Source organism: Crocodylus siamensis, chromosome 1, assembly GCF_052110815.1.
Source record: "Crocodylus siamensis isolate JL-2025a chromosome 1, ASM5211081v1, whole genome shotgun sequence".
Taxonomy (NCBI): Eukaryota; Metazoa; Chordata; order Crocodylia; family Crocodylidae; genus Crocodylus; species Crocodylus siamensis.
Window position 1 is genome coordinate 309537202 of NC_143395.1, and position 18572 is coordinate 309555773.

General features: G+C 41.9%; 1 protein-coding gene across 1 annotated transcript in view; it reads right to left on the reverse strand.

The window, feature by feature from the left end:
* The window catches only part of MYO16 (myosin XVI), a 545578-nt gene that overhangs the window by 396418 nt on the left and 130588 nt on the right, over positions 1-18572 (reverse strand). The window contains exon 5 of the mRNA XM_090022346.1: positions 8008-8116. Coding sequence (XP_089878472.1) covers positions 8008-8116 — 109 coding nt within the window. The remainder of the gene's footprint in view (positions 1-8007; positions 8117-18572) is intronic.

Genomic DNA, 18572 nt, shown 5'->3' on the forward strand with positions numbered 1-18572 from the left:
ACCAGTGGGGTCCCTCAAGGTTCTGTCCTTGGACCCATACTGTTCAACATCTTCATTAATGATGTGGACATTGGAGTCAGGAGTGAACTGGCCAAGTTCACCGATGACACCAAACTTTGGGGCAAAGCATCCATGCCAGAAGATAGGCAGGTGATCCAGGCTGACCTGGACAAGCTCAGCAAATGGGCAGATGAGAACCTGATAGTGTTTAACACCGAAAAATGCAAGGTTCTCCACCTTGGGAGGAAAAACCTACAGCTTCCTTATAGGCTTGGCAGTGCTACGTTGGATAGCACTACAGAAGAAAGAGACTTGGGGGTCATCATTGACCACAAGATGAACATGAGCCTGCAATGTGATGCTGCAGCTAGTAAAGCGATCAAAACGCTGGCTTGCATCCATAGATGCTTCTCGAGCAAATCCCGGGACATCATTCTCCCCTTGTACTCGGCCTTGGTGAGGCCGCAGCTGGAGTACTGCGTCCAGTTTTGGGCTCCACAATTCAAAAAGGATGTGGAGAAGCTTGAGAGAGTCCAGAGGAGAGCCACGCGCATGATTAGAGGTCAGGAAAACAGATATTACGATGACAGGACTCTTTAGCCTGGAAAAGCGTAGGCTCAGGGGTGATCTGATGGCCACCTATAAGTTTATCAAGGGTGACCACCAGGATCTGGGGGAACTTTTGTTCAGCAGAGCGCCCCAAGGGATGACGAGGTCGAATGGTCACAAACTCCTGCAAGACCATTTCAGGCTGGACATAAGGAAGAATTTCTTTACTGTCTGAGCCCCCAAGGTCTGGAACAGTCTGCCAGCAGAGGTGGTTCAAGCACCTACATTGAACACCTTCAAGAGTAAATTGGATGCTTATCTTGCTGGGATCCTATGACCCCAGCTGACTTCCTGCCCTTTGGGCAGGGGGCTGGACTCGATGATGTCCCGAGGTCCCTTCCAGCCCTAATGTCTATGAAATCTAGAAATCTATGAAATCTATGTCGGGACGCGGTCAGGAAGGCTAACTGCACCTTGTCATGCATCGACAGATATATCACGAGCAGGTCCAAGGAGGCGATGCGCCCCCTTTGTGACATTGGTCAGGCCATAGTTGGAGTAGTGTGTCTAGTTCTGGCCACCGCACTTCAGGAAGGATGTTGACCACATTGAGAGGGTCCAGAGGAAAGCCACTTGCGTGATCAGGGGGCAGGAGGGCAGGCCCTACAAGCGGAGGCTACAGGACCTGAAACTGTTCAGCCTCCACAAGAGAAGGCTGAGAGGAGATCTGGTGGCCATCTACAAAGTGGCCAAAGGAGACCAGCAGGCAATGGGAGAGTCCCTGTTCCCCCGAGCACTACCGGAAGTAATGAGGAATAACGGCCATAAGCTGACTGAGAGTAGATTCAGGCTAGATATCAGGAGGCACTACTTCACAGTTAGGGCAGCTAGGATCTGGAACCAACTTCTAAGGGAAGCGGTGCTGGCTCCTACGCTGGGGTCTTCAAAAGGAGGCTAGATAATCACCTCACGAGAGTCCTTTGACCCCATCATTCTTTCCTGCTCAGGGCAGAGGGTATTACTTGATGATCTGCTCAGGTCCTTCCAACCCTACATACTATGAAACTGTAGAGTGTGGGCAGGTCAGCAGAAATGGATTTTTCAGAGACGTGTAATATTTAAAATACATGTAGAAGCTAAAAAACTTCACAGGACATGCTCTAGATATTGCAGATCAAAAATATTTACAAAAAAAAATCATGTCAAAAGTTAGTTTTTGAAACACTGTTTATAAATAAATGCTGCTATTTCCATGCATGTCCACAGAAGCACTGAACGATTTAATGATGAATGAATTCAGATATTCCTTTATAAAGTATGAGAAAAGTACGTTTAAAAAAAAAAAACCCACTAGTTATTTAAAAACCAAAACAAAGCATGGCTTGATTGATGGAAGATTGACCCACAACTGCAGTGTTTAGATACCACAGTGATAAAAATCTAAAAAAAATTACAAATACATAAAAATTGCTTTACAGTAATATTAAAACTCATGAATTAATTGTGTTTTCTATAGCTTCAAAGCTATTTGTTCCAGTCCTACTTTCATTCACCTGACTGGAAAGACAGTAACTTCCTGTTCCCTCGTTAACTGAGTTTTTAATTGTACCTAATATACCTATTTTTTCCATCTGTGATTTGGTTTTCTTTACAATTAGAGTCAGTGATTAGAACATATTCTATATTACACTATCATTTTCCTTCAGTGAAAATGAACTATGGGATTCAATGGGGACCATCATGAGAACATCTTAGGAATTCATTAGAAGAACAACAAACAAGTGTAAAGCTTCTAGTATTGCATGGGGGTGACTGTGTGTGTGTGCTTCACAAACCACAAATGGAAGGTTGTCTGAACTTATTGCAGGTGCAGTAGACCAGGTTTTTATGAGCATGTATGGCACTAATTAGAACAACAGCAGGTAGATCAATTTATGTATGTAATTAACTGCAGAGGTCTTCATAGCAAGTGACTGAGCACAGATTAATTGGGAAAATTAATTTCTTGCAAGAATTTTGGATGTAAGTCTACTTTCTTAGTTTTGCTTTACCGATTGAAAGCCACTCGCTAACTTCATGATTTGGTCCACTGTGAATAATTTTTAAATCAGAAAATTGAAATTAACCCTGTTAAGTCAACAAGTTTTGAATATACAAGGTTTCCCTGCATGGGGAAGATAAAAAGACTGCAAATGTGCTATGTGTTTTCATTTACTGACAATGAAAGAGCATCCTCTGTTACAGAGAGGATGAAGATCGGCTTTTCTCTGTAGCTATAGGGCAAAGACTAGGAGCAATGGCTTCAAGATGTAACAGAGGAAATTTAGATTGGAGATTAGGAAGAGCTTTCTTACTATGAGGGAGGTAAGCATTTGAAAAGGCTCTCTAGAGAAGTTATAGAATCTCCATTTCTGGGTATTTTCAAAAGCAGGTTAGGCAGATGCTTGCCTGGGATGGTTTAATCGGGGATGATCGTGCCTTGGACAGGCAGCTTGACTAGATAACTTTGTGAGGGCCCTTCCAGACCTACTTTCATATCATCTTAAATTATCAAGATTTAGTCTTTGCTTACAACAGGGTACCTGGGAAGACTAAATACAAAGCCATGGCCTTTAGACAGGCTTAAATACCTTTGCCAGTCTGGCTATTAACATCTGTCACACCTTCTTTTCTGGGGGAAGCTCACACTATACCAGTAACTACCAGTAACTTCCTGAGCTTGAAGTAACATCTTCATTTTTTTTAGACATGCAGATTCATTAATTTGATATGCTACCTTTCCTGTATAATAGTTTGACCAGTGAGGTGCTAGGCTTTTAAAAAAATGTAAATATATACTTGTCTGGACAGACCCAGGCTTTCCCTACCTTTTATACAAGTACTAAACTTAATGCGCTTTAACTGTAATGCAGTCTTGTGGGGTTTGGTTTTTAATTATAGCTATTGGAAAGCTAGTAAGGTAGTGACTAACTTGAATAATCCACAACTGTTCACACAGAGCTGAGATAATTAGCGTTCAAATAATTAAACACCGAACCCCACAAAACTAAGCCTAATTTAGGAAACTATCCATGCATGCCACATGGTGCACCTCCAAAATAACTTTTTCTTGGGGTACCACTGTGGCAACAGCTGCATCCTTAAAGTTTAACAGTGTTATATAGAAATTCTGTAAAGACTGAATTGGTTCTCAGAAGTTGGTAAGTCACAGTAGGCACGTCTGCACATTCATTAATACACCGTAATTATGGAGCATTTAGTACTTGTATTAAAGTCCTAAATCAGTAACTGGTGCTACTGCACAGTAGAGCCAGCATACAGCTTTTTAGTGATGCTAACTGCACAGTAGGCTTACTGCACAGTACCTAATACATATTAGCGTATTAGTATGGTTACTGCCCTGCACACGAATGTTCAGTAGAATGAGGCTACTGCGCAGTTAGCATCTCATGTAGATACTCCCAGTGTTCTCAGGGTAGGTTCATCCACTGAAATATTATGATGTGTATTATTTTTATTACATTTCATTTCTCAATGCACTGTCACTCAGTAACAGGGCTGAACACAGACATGGATGAACTAGACGGCCACTCAGGGCCTGGACAGAAAGGAGGCCTGAAAATGGTCATTTTTCCCCTCGTTGCCCGATTATCATCATCATTGTCTCTGGCAAAGGAGGACTGGATAATAAAAGTTCACCCAGGGCTGCCAGAAGTTTAGGTACAGTGCTGCTCAATAACACACTACAAACTTTGAAAACCATCTAAATTTGTTTCTCTAATGTAGTGGCTTCTCTAACCTCCTTATTCATTTAGTGGGGTTTCTTATTAGTTACTTGCTTCCTGTTCTGAAAACTGCTACTCCAAAAGTAGACTTTTTTGGCCAGGACATAAAAAAAAAATCCAAACACAGACACACGTGCAACAGAACAAAAAGCCCTATACTTTCTTTTTATAAACCTCTTGCCATTTCACAAGAACGTGGGATTTTTATTCCTACTGATTCATAAACTGATACTGTTTATCCAAATATGTGATACCATCTATCACTTTATTGCTTTTTCAACTCTCGCTTTATTAAAGAAATTGGGCTGCCCAGCAGTTCAAAAAATATTATTAAAAATAAATAAATAAATGTTTTTGTGCAGAATAAGTGTGCCTTGGGATGAATTTTCAGAGAGAGAACAAGCAGCAGCTCTGGCCATATTGAAATATACATTTTAACACTGACATCAACAGGACCAGGATTTCACCCAGAATTTGAAACACAGTCAGATGTGGTATGCTAATTCTTCTTTTCTACTTTGACCTTTCTCCACTTATTCATAGCTACAACTAATATGATGAACAAACCCAGCAGCACATCTTAAAATAAAGACAATACCACAATTCCTAAAATCAAAGACTTTCTTTCAGAAGTTTTATTTGAATCAAGAAAAAAAAATGTTTAAACTCATTTTTAATGTATCCCAAAATATTTTGTCAGTTATACTCCGTGTATCCTTTCTGCAAACATAGACACACTAACCACAAGACAGGAGGACATTTTAATGAAGACATATGAGAAATGGTAATAAAGTAAGTAGAAATCTGTTTGGTGGAGGAATGTTATATCTAAAATGCTAAATGCAACCTTAGCCATCTTTCCAGCAACTCCAAAGGTTTGTATTTGCAGTGCAGCAAGGGTCAGGAGGGAACTGAACAGATCATCTAGCCTGACCCCCTGCCACAGGCAGGAATGAATGCTGCATTCACAAGATCCCAGACTGGTGATCATTCAACCTCCTCTTGAATTTGCCCAAGGTAAGGGTGACGACCACTTCCCTGGGAAGTTGTTTCCATATTTTGGCCACCCTAACTGTAAAATTTTGCCTTCTGATCTCTAACCTAAACTATTCTCTATCAGCTTATTACCATTGTTCCTTGTCACCCCAGGTGGTGCTGGGGAAAAAAGGGCTCTACCTATTTGCTGTTGATCTCCCCTGATGAGTTTGTAGGCAGCCACCAGGTCTCCCTCAGCCTCCTCTTGCTGAGGCTGAACAGGTTTAGGTCCCTCAGTTTTTCCTCATAGGGCCTGTCCTGCCCAAGCGGGTGGCCCTCCTCTGAACCCTCTCCAGGCTGGCCACATCCCTCTTGAAGTGCGGCGCCCAGTACTGAATGCAGTACTCCAACTGTGGTTCTGGCAGTTTGTTAAACGTGAGTGTCAAACCCATCTGTTGCAGAGCACTCAAGTGCTCTGAGCCTGAGAGCAGAAAACAGCTTGGGAGATACCTCTAGTGGCAAGAAGGGGGAGGCTTAGCTGCCAGTCACCAGGGCAGCCAGAGTCACAGGTGCTGGTTGCTAGTTTTACAGGTTTTAGTTTTACAGGTAAGAAACCGGTGGAGCCAGCTGACAGGAAGGGGCAGGGCTTGGCCCTTCTTAAGCCCCAGGTATGAGGCCAGGAGGGCAGTTCCCCTCTGGCAGCCAAGGGAGGGGGAGCTCGGCCACTCCAGACAGAGGGAGAAGCCTGACTGCATGAGCATCCCCTGATCACTGCTATGGGTTGCAGTATTTCTCGGTAGGGATTAAATGTTGTTTGACTGAACGGTTTAGTTTTTTTATGTTATAGCCCAGGGGCTTTGTGTTTTTGTGTTCTCTGTTTTTGACCAGAGGACCAGGTGAGGCTATTAGGCATTGGAGGAGGCCTCATAGGGACTCCACGGTAATGTGGAGATCCTGGCACCAGAGAGGGTGCAGCATTTGGGGTGCATTGGCCCCAGCCCCAGAGCAAGGGGGCAGTGAGGACCCCAGATAGAGGGCCACGAGGAGTGAGAAGCCCCAGAGCGAGGGGGGCAGTGAGAAGCCCAGAGAGAGGGCCGCGAGGAGCGAGAAGCCCCAGAGCAAGGGGGCAGTGAGAAGCCCCGGAGCAAGGGAGGGGGGCAGCGAGAAGCCCCAAGGAGGTAAAGGAGAGGGCCAAGTCACAACAGGGCCCAGGTCAAAAACTACAAGTCCATCTCTGCGAGGCTTGGGCTGCAGTGTAGGGGTGGAAAAGGAGCTGCAGATAGTGCCCCTGGCACCGGGGCGCATAAAGTGGGCAGCCTCCCGCTAATTAACCAATGATCAGTCAATTAATGAATTAAAATCAAGGCATGGCAGGTGAATAAGCAGGCGATTGGCCCATAACAGGAGGGCAGAGTCACCAATAGAAAGGCTCCAGTAGAGATGCTCCTGTCATACCATCCTAATGTGATCTTCCTATAAGAGACTTCCTGAAGGTCTTTGCTTTGCAAACAGACAGAATAATAAAAATATCAGTGTATGTGAGCCACTGGACCCATTTCTGCTTACATGTATAGAACTGATAGTTGGATGCCATTTTAACCAGGCTTTTCACCACTATGATTATTAACAGGATACTTTGACTTGATTTAAGATAAAATGGATTCCTTGGTTTAAGATAAAATGTGTTCAAGTGATATTGTAGCCATGATAGTCCTAAAGTTATGCAAAAGGCAAGGATTTTTTAGGATCATATCTTTTATTCGACCAACTGCACAGTTGGGATAGAGATAGATGAGTTAGACTCCAACCTGATGAAGAGCATCTTGCATTTGTAGGCTTGTCCAACTCTATCCCAATTGTGTAGTTGGTCCAATAAAATATGTTACCCTAATATATTTGACTCTTAGATTATGAAGAAATCCTTTCCTCTTAGATTACAAGGAAATGTATGTAATGTTTTTGAATGTTATACCCTTTTTAAAATTTCTGTTCAATAAATATTCCTTACATTTATGGCATATTTACATATAACAAATTGTTACATGCCTTTTCACACTAAGAACGAATGTAAGTGTTGCAGAAGTGACATATGACATCCAAAATGTAATGCTACAGATAAGATTACAGATGTGATACCCAAGTATTGGAATGAATTGGGAACACAGTAACCTTGATATATGAATTCTGGGATTTAGCATTAAATAAAACATATCAATGGATAATGTTAACAATGCAGGAAAGTTTTACAGGTAAGTAATAAAATGTCATACACCTTTCCAGTGACAAGTAACAGATCAACATTTTACAACCTGTAAAAGGAGATAAATTCACGATACCTTAAAGCTGTTCTCTCCATATCTAAAACAGATGAATACTAAATATATGTTTCTGCCACCCCAAAACTGTTTACTTAAACATTTTCTCCCCTAATACATCCTTTTCTTTTTCTCTGAACTGAATTATCATTCTGATGTCTCACATGAATGGCCAAAAGTCTCTCAAGTTTTTCAATTTCAAAGTACATCTATGGAGATTCAAATGTAGACAGGATTATTTTTGTTTTCTCCAAAAGTGACATAGTTCAAATGGTTTATCAGTGATGACTTATGGCAGTTGAAGATCAGGCCTTATGTTTCTTTCCCCCCATAAAGATACAAATCACTGAAAAAAAAATCCAAAATTATATGTGTAGACCTACCATTTTCTTCCAGGTAGGTCAGAAGTATGCAGCTGGATTCTGTCCCTTCCATGGCATAATCAAGTGCAATGTTTCCATTGACATCCTGTAGCAGTACATTTGCCCCAGCCTAAATGAAAAACAAGAAAGATGAACAATTTATGTTTCTGTAATAATATCTCAAGAACTGTGACTGAAAGGTTGAAACCAATTTATTACTCCCACAGGGCAGTTTCAAGACAGATTTAAGTAAAGCTTATTGATCCGGATTCCATTTCATTTCAAATTTGGAGTTAATATGAACTAATACTCAAGAGGACAACTAAAAGACGAGCATAAAAGACCTCCTCCTGTGTGAAATACAATGGCCATTTGTCACAAACGCTTTCACTGTCTGCAGAAGTCAACTGCCAGGTCTGTAATTCCGAAGGTCAGGATCTGAGTTCTCAAAATGAACCTAAACTTATTTGTTGGACCATCTACCTTCTAAATATTTGCCACAGAAAGGAGATATTTAAATAATCTAGTTAGGCATCCCTGCAGAGCTAGCAGAGTTTAAAGATGTTAGAGACATATTTGGGCGCATCCAGATGAGCACGCACATGCCTCTTGCCCTGCCTCAAACCCCTTTGAGGCAGGGCAAGAGGCATGTGCAGGAACAAAAACTGTTCCCTGCACTAAAAAAAAATGAAACAAAAAAAAGCAGCAGGCAATCGGTGGTTGGGTCCTCCAGGGAGATGCTCTGGCTGCCAGACTATCTCTATGGTTGGCCCCTTGCCCTGGTGCTGAAACACGCAACCAACAAGGCTGCCCATTTCAGCTCCAGGGCTCCAGTGCTGGTAAGTAAGGGGTGGCGGGGGGCTTGAGGAGGGGGGAGGGGACCATGCAAGGGACCCCTGTTGGCTCCACCCGCTCCCCCAGCCCCCCGATTCCTGTGCTGCCCCTCCCCCCATCAGCCCCCTGCCCAGCAGGACCTTGCCACCCTCAGGGCCCCTGTGCTACCCAACTGGGCCAGGCCTAGGGAGGCAGTCTCCATCTGGGCGCAGCATGCAGTCCCCATGCACTGCACTGGGTGCTGGTGCCCTGGGCCCAGCCCAGCCCAGCGGCACACCAGCCCCGAGGACAGCAGGGCCCATCTGGGCCCAGCATGCGGTCCCCACATGCCACGCCAGGTCCTGCCACCAAAGGCCTTGCTCCAGCAGGCGGCAGAGGGACCCCAGGGCCAGCAGAACTACTGAAAGCACAATAAAAGTCTTGAAAGTACATCATTTTTTATGTATGAAAATAACCAACAAATAATGTCAGGGGAGATTCAGGGGGACAAAAATGTATGTACATTTTCTCCCTCACTGGAGATAAGAATCCAATAGCCCTATGACACATCAGAATTCAGGAAATGGAGGGTATTTAAGTTAGCCTGCAGCATGCATTTCATTCTTTCTATAAGGTACAATTACTTCGAGAAAGGGATAAAACATGGGACTGCTCAAGTATTAGTAATTTTTTATGGAATGGCATTGCATTAATACACATATTTGGGAAATGTTTATAATGAGCCAGTCACAGGCAGGAGGTCAATTTTGGTCAATCCTGCAGCTAGAGAGATAACAGATGCTTCAGAAATTGGGTAATGAAGTATTTCTGGACAGCAGCATACATTCTTATAGTCAACATTTCATATAGACATACTTAACAAAACAACCATGTTGATAACTTTCAAATAATAAACACTTAATACATCAAGATTCATAATCTTGTATTATCCCACTGATTAGAAATCATTCTTATTCCAATGTAATAGCACGTTTTACAATACTGCAGCTCCAAAGCAGGTAGAGAGACCAAGAGAGGCATCAATTATTGTTGCCATGGTAACTATGATGATTGCAGGCCAATAAAGAAGTAACTGCCAAAATCAGATTTGAGGGTAGCGGTTTTTTGCAAGACATTTTCAAGCTAAAGAACAGAAAATTTCATGTTGTTGTGATTTTCTACATTATACTCATTTTTCTTTTGATAATGACATTCTAAATATTTCCTTCCTGATTTAGGCCCCCAATCCTGCAACTAAATTATATAGCAGGGCTCCTCATATCTTTGTACAGCTCCATTAGCCAGCAGACCTGATCAAGAGATCAACTTCAGAGGGCTGTGCATAGGTCAGAGATCTTTTCTAACAGAGCCAATTGGAGACCTAGAGCATAAGATAGAAAGCTTTTCATGACAGATACAGATATTTAATTGGCTTTGATGCTGCCATCCCCAATGGTCAAAGAATTTTAAAAATTATGAGTTAGGTCACTGGGAATTGTTAGATTTTTTTTTTCAATAACCTTCTGCTGTTTGATTTTTTTTTTTTTTACTTCATATTTGAAAACATTTTCAAAAGAACGAGAGCTAGAAATTGTCTTAAAAATAATAAAGCCAAGATTTTGACATGTTCACTTGACTCCAGGAACTGGACTCACAAAAAACCCCCAAAGATGTGAGACTATCAAAAAATCTGTTTTTGAAAAGTCACATGCATTATACATAAAAAAAAAAAAATCTCTCACAATTAGAGCAGACAGAAGGAAGTTATCCCCTTCATCCTGTGAAAAGAGCCATCTACCTGAACACGTGTCTTTGCGGATTAGGTATGTAACTGAAATCAGATGCTGGAAACGCTTGTGAAACTCTTTTGCCTTGATACATGCTGGACCTAGTGGTTGGCTTTGTTTAAATATTAATTCATGTTATTTACAAAAGGATTGAGAGAAGCAGGTTGATCTGAAAGAAACTCCTCATGAAAGCCACCTGTAAAGGACTACTGCCTAATGAGAGGTTTTCATCAAATAATTAAAACAAAACCCTAGGCAAATTGATATATTTGGTTTCAATTGTGCTTACTCAGCTGTCTCTATGAAAAAAAGAAATCAGGTGAAAAAACGGTAAAACACATCCACTTTTTTGGAGAATGTAATCTTTTTGTCACTTTGCTCCTGTTTGCATGCTGTTCTTGAGGATAAATCACTCATGATAGGCACTGGAAAATAACACCTGCTTAATGAATAGTTTTCTTCAAGGAATTCAAATCAGTCAATACTGTAGGTTCTGAATCAGATTCAGCTCATCAGCCAGATCCCACAGCTGATGAATAAATATCTGTTACCATCCATTAGCATTTTTCTTTACTATTAGAACCTTTAAACTATCCCACTGCAAAGCAAATCCATGTAAACAAGCCCACGTGAAGGGCTGCAAATGGGTCACATTTTATAATTACTGTTTGCAATATATACATCCATTTAGAGTTACTGAGACCACTGGATACTACATAGAAAGGTACGATTTGGCAGATATCCAGCCATTGATCCATCCAGCATTCTTCCAACAATGGTTGATATGGGATTGCTCCAAAGTAGAATTATGTCCTTTATGAACCTTCCCAAAAGAAAAAAAAAAAAAGACAAAAAATAAAATTGACAAAATATGACACTCTCTCTACCTCTTCACTCCACCACATAAAGCTGATGCATGGTTGTTGCTGTAGCCTTGGAGTTGTTATAACTTTAATATACCAGGCAAGAAAGATGTTTGAGAAATGGCTTGAGGGAGGGCTTGAAGTTAATTTGAATGAATAATCTAGACACTTGTATGAAACCAGACTAGACCTGCCCACCTTCAGGATTGGTCAACCCATTCTGTGTATATAACGGAGAAGTCACATGAAGAGTTTGAGGTTAGGTGAACTACTGTAAGCTAGTAATAACCCTACACTTGACAAGATACCAATGTAGCAGAAGCTGCAAACAGAAAACCTCCTTATAAGCCTCTACATATTGTGGCCTTTGGTTTAGCAACAGTCTGGGAACCATCCATGCCTAATGACTGTATAATCCTGACTCAGCATTGGCCATAATAAGTATCACAATAAGATACCTGATATATGCAGTATAGCTGTGCGTTTGTGATTCCAAACCATCATTAATCATACTGTTTAAACAGAGTTCAACTGAGTCCAAACTGTTAAAAGTTTACTTTGAATGTGTAGATTTTTTTCCTGAAAATTCTAAGAAATGAAAAAAAATCTGAATGATAAATTATTAACATTTTTACGCTTATATGAAAAATTGACAAACATATTAACATTTTTGGGCACTGATAGATTGGGGTGGGGGAGAGAAGGTGCTTTAGCAGGAGCAGCAACACGTTAGTTTGATTCAGCTCCCCAACATCTGTATAGACCGGGCACTTCACCTGGGTTTTTTGGCACTTTTATCTAAAGCTGATTGAATAACCTATTAGATAAAAGCACCAAAAAAGCACCACTGAAATGCCCAATCTATACAGATGTTGGAAAAGCTGGGTGCAACTAAAGCGCTTCCTTTTCTGGACATGTGCTGGGCCCAGGACAGCAGCACACCGAGTTTAAAGTAAAACCTTGTTTTGTTTTGTTTTCCCTGTCTGCAAACAGCCTTTGCATCCTTGCATTTTAACAGAAATTTTTTTCCATCACTGAAAATCCAGTATAGTTATATTCATATTATCATTAGGGCATAATAAAACAGAATATGGCAGAATATGCCATGCTCCAGCCTTAACCCCTCACCACCACAATCTCAATCTGTCTTTGATCCACATCTCACACATTCAGGAGCATTTAAACAGCCCAGTAGTTCTTGCTTTTCAGACTCAGAGCACTCACCCCTCTTGAGACCCAAGGCACCCCTTAGAAAATGTCACCTCTTAGTTTTCACTCATTTTCTATGGAAAAATAATTGAACAAATTTTCTGTTGCAAAGAACTCAGAAACACCACAGCAGGTCAGAATGTTTTTAACACTCCAGATTCCTATTTGAAATCTCTGAGTTTATCTTATGAATCATGTTTGTGTACCTAATAGGGCTAACGTTACATAGCACCCTGCAGAAGACTTGAAAGTGTTTTGCAGCACCCTGGCTGAGAATCCCAGGCCTATACCAATAGACTGAACTAGCATTTCATTGTTTTTGTTTGATAGGCAAGGATTTTTGTGGGAGATATCTTTTATTGAACCAACTGCATGGTTGGGATAAAATTAGATAAGCTTTTAAATGCAAGATTGTCTTTATCATGTCTTTTGTGTTTTGGTTTTATTCCTTATTTCAGGAATTTTGCAGCACAAAAGTACCAGAAAGAAACCTTACCACCAGCTAAAGGCTATTAGAATTTAACTAATGAAAAGGGCAAAGCCTCAACCCCCTGCCCCCCATGATATAATTATGATATAGTTATCATATCCCTTAAAGTCCACATGCCCACAAGTCATCTTGTGTACCCTATATGGCTAACCTGATGCTTCTATAAGGTTCACCATGAGAAAGGATAATTTGAGGGCAATTTAAAAAGGCACACTGCCTCCCAAGTTTCTTATGGCTAGAGAAGTAAAGAACATATCAATTTCTAAAATACTGCAGGACATGGAGAGAAGAGGGGCTCTGTGAATGCCATGTGCAGTCCTGAGAGCAGAATTCTGATAGCAGTCGAGCATATAGATACATACACACGTATAGAAGTAAGGGATGAGGTTTTATGTTAACAAATATAAGCCTTATGAAAGGGGGAGTTTGGGCTCTCTAGTGTGTAAAAACAGTGTTCAGAAAGGCACTTAGGACTAGATGTCCAAAGTATTTAAGTACTAAAAGATGTAGTTAAAACCCTAATGGGATTTTAAGCAACACCTAACCTGCTTATGCAATTTTGCAAATCCCACAATATGCCTATTTGTTTCTCTACGTGCTCAAATATTTTTATAATATATTCCCTAGTAAATATGGGCAAAATTCATGCCTGTACAGATGATCAGCATGAAGTCAGTTCCTATCTAAGACTTACTAGAAGAATAGTGCTGGTTAGGATTATTTTTTTGTATTAAACAGAGTTTGGTCAGAAAATGCCTGGTATTAAAACTAAAAGATGTTTCATGAAATGTCTTGAGTTTAGCAGACTTAATTAAACAAATTTCTAATCAGAAGCCTAAATTTTCAAGGTTGATAGGTCTGGGTGAACCAGACATGCAGGTGACCCCAGAGCTTCCTGGATCTGCAGTTCAAGAACTCACCTGCCAGATTTGCAGCAAAGAATATAGAAACCCTGAGAACTCTACCTTTGTTTATGGCAGCACAAAGGTCAAGCAAATAGAAACTCCTTGTCACACCACAAAGGCCCCAAATCGTAATAGTTTCTGCTGCTTTATCGCAGCAGAGGTCTGTTTGCTTTATCGTGTGTGAGAGCTGGCAGCCTGGAGCTGCTTGCACTCTGCATCCACCCTGGGCAGGTGCTCCCATGGCTTGAGTGGCTCAATCCTGCATGTCCCAGGAGTTCCTGAGCAGACTCAGGCCCCTCAAGCCCCCGGGGTGCTTGCCTGGCTTTCCCCACCTACAGAAACTCCAAGGTGCATCTCTGTAAGTGGGAGACCCCAATTTTCCCTGCTTACAGAGATGTGCTTTGGAGATTCCCCGGGTTCCTTATTTAGAGTTGCATCCTGGGCAATTTCCAAGGTACATCTCTATAAATGGGGAAAGGTGGGCTTCTCTGCTTACAGAGGTATGGCCCTGGAGATTGCCCAGGGCTTATTTCTGCAGGTGGGAAACGTCAGCTTTCCACTTTTACAGAAACATCTCCTAGGGAATCTGAGGTATGACTCTGTAAGCAGGGGACACATTTTCCACTGTCCCACAGGTTTGGGCCCCTTTCCAATGCAGGACGATCATGACTGGTTCACCCAATGAAGTGGATCAGCTTATCTGCTTCATTTAGTGACATCTGTTTATACCCTAATTTGAATCATAGCTCTCAGGCTTCCAAGTTCCTGTCATGGAATTAGAGACTGGAAAACTTGGATCCTCTCAGGGGATTGAAGCTTTAAATCTTTAAGCCAAGAGCTCCTTGAGTCAAAGCAGCCCAGATGGTGGGTCTGTCCTAGAGATGCAAACTTTGAGAGTTCTGGAATGTGCCAGCTGAAATTGACAGTATTTTCAGTTTCATTGATGATTAATAGAATGCCAGCTTCAATCAGCAGGTGATGAGGAATATATTTTACTTCAAGAACAGTGTGTGTTTTTGTTTCCAGAAAATGAAGCTTTTTGGTCATTTCTTGTCCATCCCCAGAAAATTGAAAAAGAAAGATTTTGTTTCAGGTACAACCATTCTTCCTTACATTCACCTAATTTAGCCTAATAGATCTGTACTTGGCCCATCCTTGAATAATAGACCATCATGGAATCCCAGTGCCTGTAGATATAAGCCAAACGGTTGCAGCTGAACATCTGGGGCATATTAGACCATAACATTTTAAAAAGTGAAAACTCACATTCAGCTTCACTGTTGTTAAAGCCCGTATACAGAAATTAAAGGAGGGAGGCTTTATTTTGAATTGGACTAAAACAAAATGTTGATGTATCAAATTACCCGTGCACTGAAAATCCCAAGTTTCAGCCAGCTGTGGTTATAGTAATTTATGCTGTGACTTTCACCCTATTGACCCTTTGAAATATTTTCTACAGGACCTACTCAAAATATTTCCTAGAATTATTTACTATGGTACAATTTTAAAAAATCTACATGGAACAGTTGATTGTGGAAAATAATTTTGGATTGAGTGATCAAAGGCAAATTCTGTTCAGTCTGAATGACGTGACAGACAAAAATAGATCTACAACTAGGGTTTTAGACTCAGAAGATAAAACTTCAAGGAGCTAAGTTATGGAACTAGATTTAGAAGTTAAAGGATTCAAAAAACAGAAGAATGAGTACTATCAGAAGTCCCATCCAAGTAAGAGTCAAAAATGGTTGGGAAAGGATCCAGACCTATTTGGATGGACAAGAGAGTGGGAGAGAGAGAGAGAGAGAGAGAGAGAGAGAGAGAGAGAGAGAGAGAGATTTTATTGGCCCAACTGTGTAGTCAGGCGAGATGTTAGCCCACCTTTTGGGTACAAAATGCCCTTCCCTCATGCCTGGAAAAGAAGCAGACACAGCTTCAAATAAATAATATATACAACAATGAAATGTATATACAAGACAATGGAATAATATACAAGACAAAAGTTTATCTTTAAATGGAAACAGCCTGCTTACATTAATAGAGGAGCAAAGAAACAGTAACAGGAGTCACTTCAAAATATCACCAAAATATGACCAAAAAATCCCTTGCTACTCATATATTTCATGGGCCATCATGACTAAAAATAACACTCTAACCCTAATGCAACATATGTGGATAATACAATGAAAATAATGCAAATCTTAATTGTGTGGGATCTTCTGAGGAAACTGTAAACAAACAAACAGCAAAAGGAACTTTGGTTCTATAAATAAAAAAAAAGGATGAGAAGTAGGACCATTTTAATCTAAAGAAGGGATATAAAATTAGAGACAATGGAAGTGAAGATAATGGTAGGGGATCCAAAATGAGAATGAGGATACAGTAATGGAAAGCTGCATCTACAGAGGAAGCAAAACTCAGATTGCTTACTGTGATTAAATCACTGGGCCTGGATAAGCTCCAAACTAGACTATTGAAAGAACTGATACATGAAATATAAACTCCTGTAACATCAATCTTGAATTTGTGGATAATTTGTGATTGGAGAATTGCAAACATAATGCCTACATGGAAGGGGGCGGAAGGGAGTGAAAGGAGTAACTCCATGTTAGTTCAGCAGTTTGACTTCAGTATTTTGCAAGAAGGAGAGAATTGTTAATGATATGTAAACAGAAAATAGAACAATATACCTCATGGAATCATCCACAAAAGGAACAAATGGCTTTCTGATATAACTGACTCCTCAGATAAGTCCAATATAGTAGGTCTTGTTTATCTATCTAGATTAAATCAAAACAACTGATATTGTTCCACACAAGAAATTATATGACGATTATTAGAGAAAACGGAGATAAATGCTATCGTTGTAAAATGGATAAGGAATTGGCTAAAGGGGAAACTACAATGTGTTCTGTCTAAAGGTGACTTAGACTGGAAATAGGTTGCTCCTTGTGGGCACTTTTACACGTGCTCTGAACCATTTGGATTAGAACGTGTTGCAGCAGACTTGTTAAACTTTGATTAATCGAGTCTGTTGGAGCATGGTCTGGCATGCTGCAGTATCTCATGTATTCAGCATCCCTGTGCTTCAAAATGGCCATGGGGACACTAACTACAGCTTGTTAAACAAGTTTTTGTTAAAGCATCCCCACCGCCATTTTGAAATACGGGACACTGAATACACAAGATGCTGTGGGCTTTTTAATAAGACTGGCTCCCGAGAGCAACTCTAATTAAAAAGTCCCTGCCCCAGGGGACACAAGCGGAGGCCCTGGAGCACCCCCCACAGCAGGACCTGAGGCAGGGCTGACCTGCCCAAAGAAAGAAATGAAAAGCACACTTACCATTTCTAGGGGAAGCGGAGCCATGCTGACAAGAGCCACCAGTGCGGTTCATCAGCCACTTTTATTACTGTCTGAGAATGGTGCCAGCAGATGACATCATCAGAAACCACCTCCCAGCTGATTTAAAGCATGCAGTGGGTAAATGGAAGCAGGGCAGCAACGCTGGAGCCAGAAAGTGAAGCTGCTCCCCGGGCTGCCCGTAGGCAGTGTGGGCAGCTCGGCAGAGGGTCAGACAGGGATCCACAGGAAGAGTCCCGGATCCATTAAAACAAGTACCCACTCAGCTTGGCAGGGCAGCCAGGCCAAGAAGGAAGGTGTTGAGGGATCCCAAGGACCACAGATGCCAGATCTGTGAGTAGGGTGGGCCGAGGCCCATACCCTGACTATTCCTTTCTTCTCTTTTCTTTTATTTGTTATTTCAGAGGGCACACAGCTCCCGGACCAGAGAAGGAATCTCCAAGTGACCCCAGGTCAAGAGGGAGAGCCAAGGCAGCGCAGCAAACCGTGACACCTCAGAAGGAGAGCAGACACAGAGACAATAATGGTTCCAGATCCCGCAGTAAACCGGGGTAAAGGGGCATCAAGGGATGGGCAAGGAGAGAAGGCAGGAGGTGAAAACATCAAAGGGACAGGCCAGCAACCCATCAGCTGGCTGTCCTGAGGGCTGAAGAATGGCTGCAGTGTAGGGGAGGTGGAGCCCCAAGAGCACCCGTAAAGGGCAGCACTCGATCTACAGGAATCCACAAGGAGGAGCCCTACCACTGCAGAAAAGAAGATCAAGTTGTGACAGGAGAGTGTTGGGACCTCCCTCAGGAGTGAACGCAAACCAACACACAGGTCCCGGGGACACAGTCTACAGCTGCCCCACATTCCCAGCCCACTATCCTCCACCCTCCCTGGTTTTCCTCACTCCCAAGACACAGCCCTTCCAGCCCAATGGATGCCCCTCACTCCTGACCCACAGTCCCCAGCTGTCCCTACCCCAGCCAGTCCTGCACAGACTCACAGGATGGTTATCTGTAGAGAAACAGCAGGGACAGCCTCCAGCATGATGTACATGCAGCTCACCTCATGCAGAACCACAGGCAGTGGCTGGAGCACCACACACTACCCCGTGTTGTTAGCTGGGGCTTGGGGGCTGGGGCTATGGCATGGTGGGGATGGCCGGTGCCATGCTT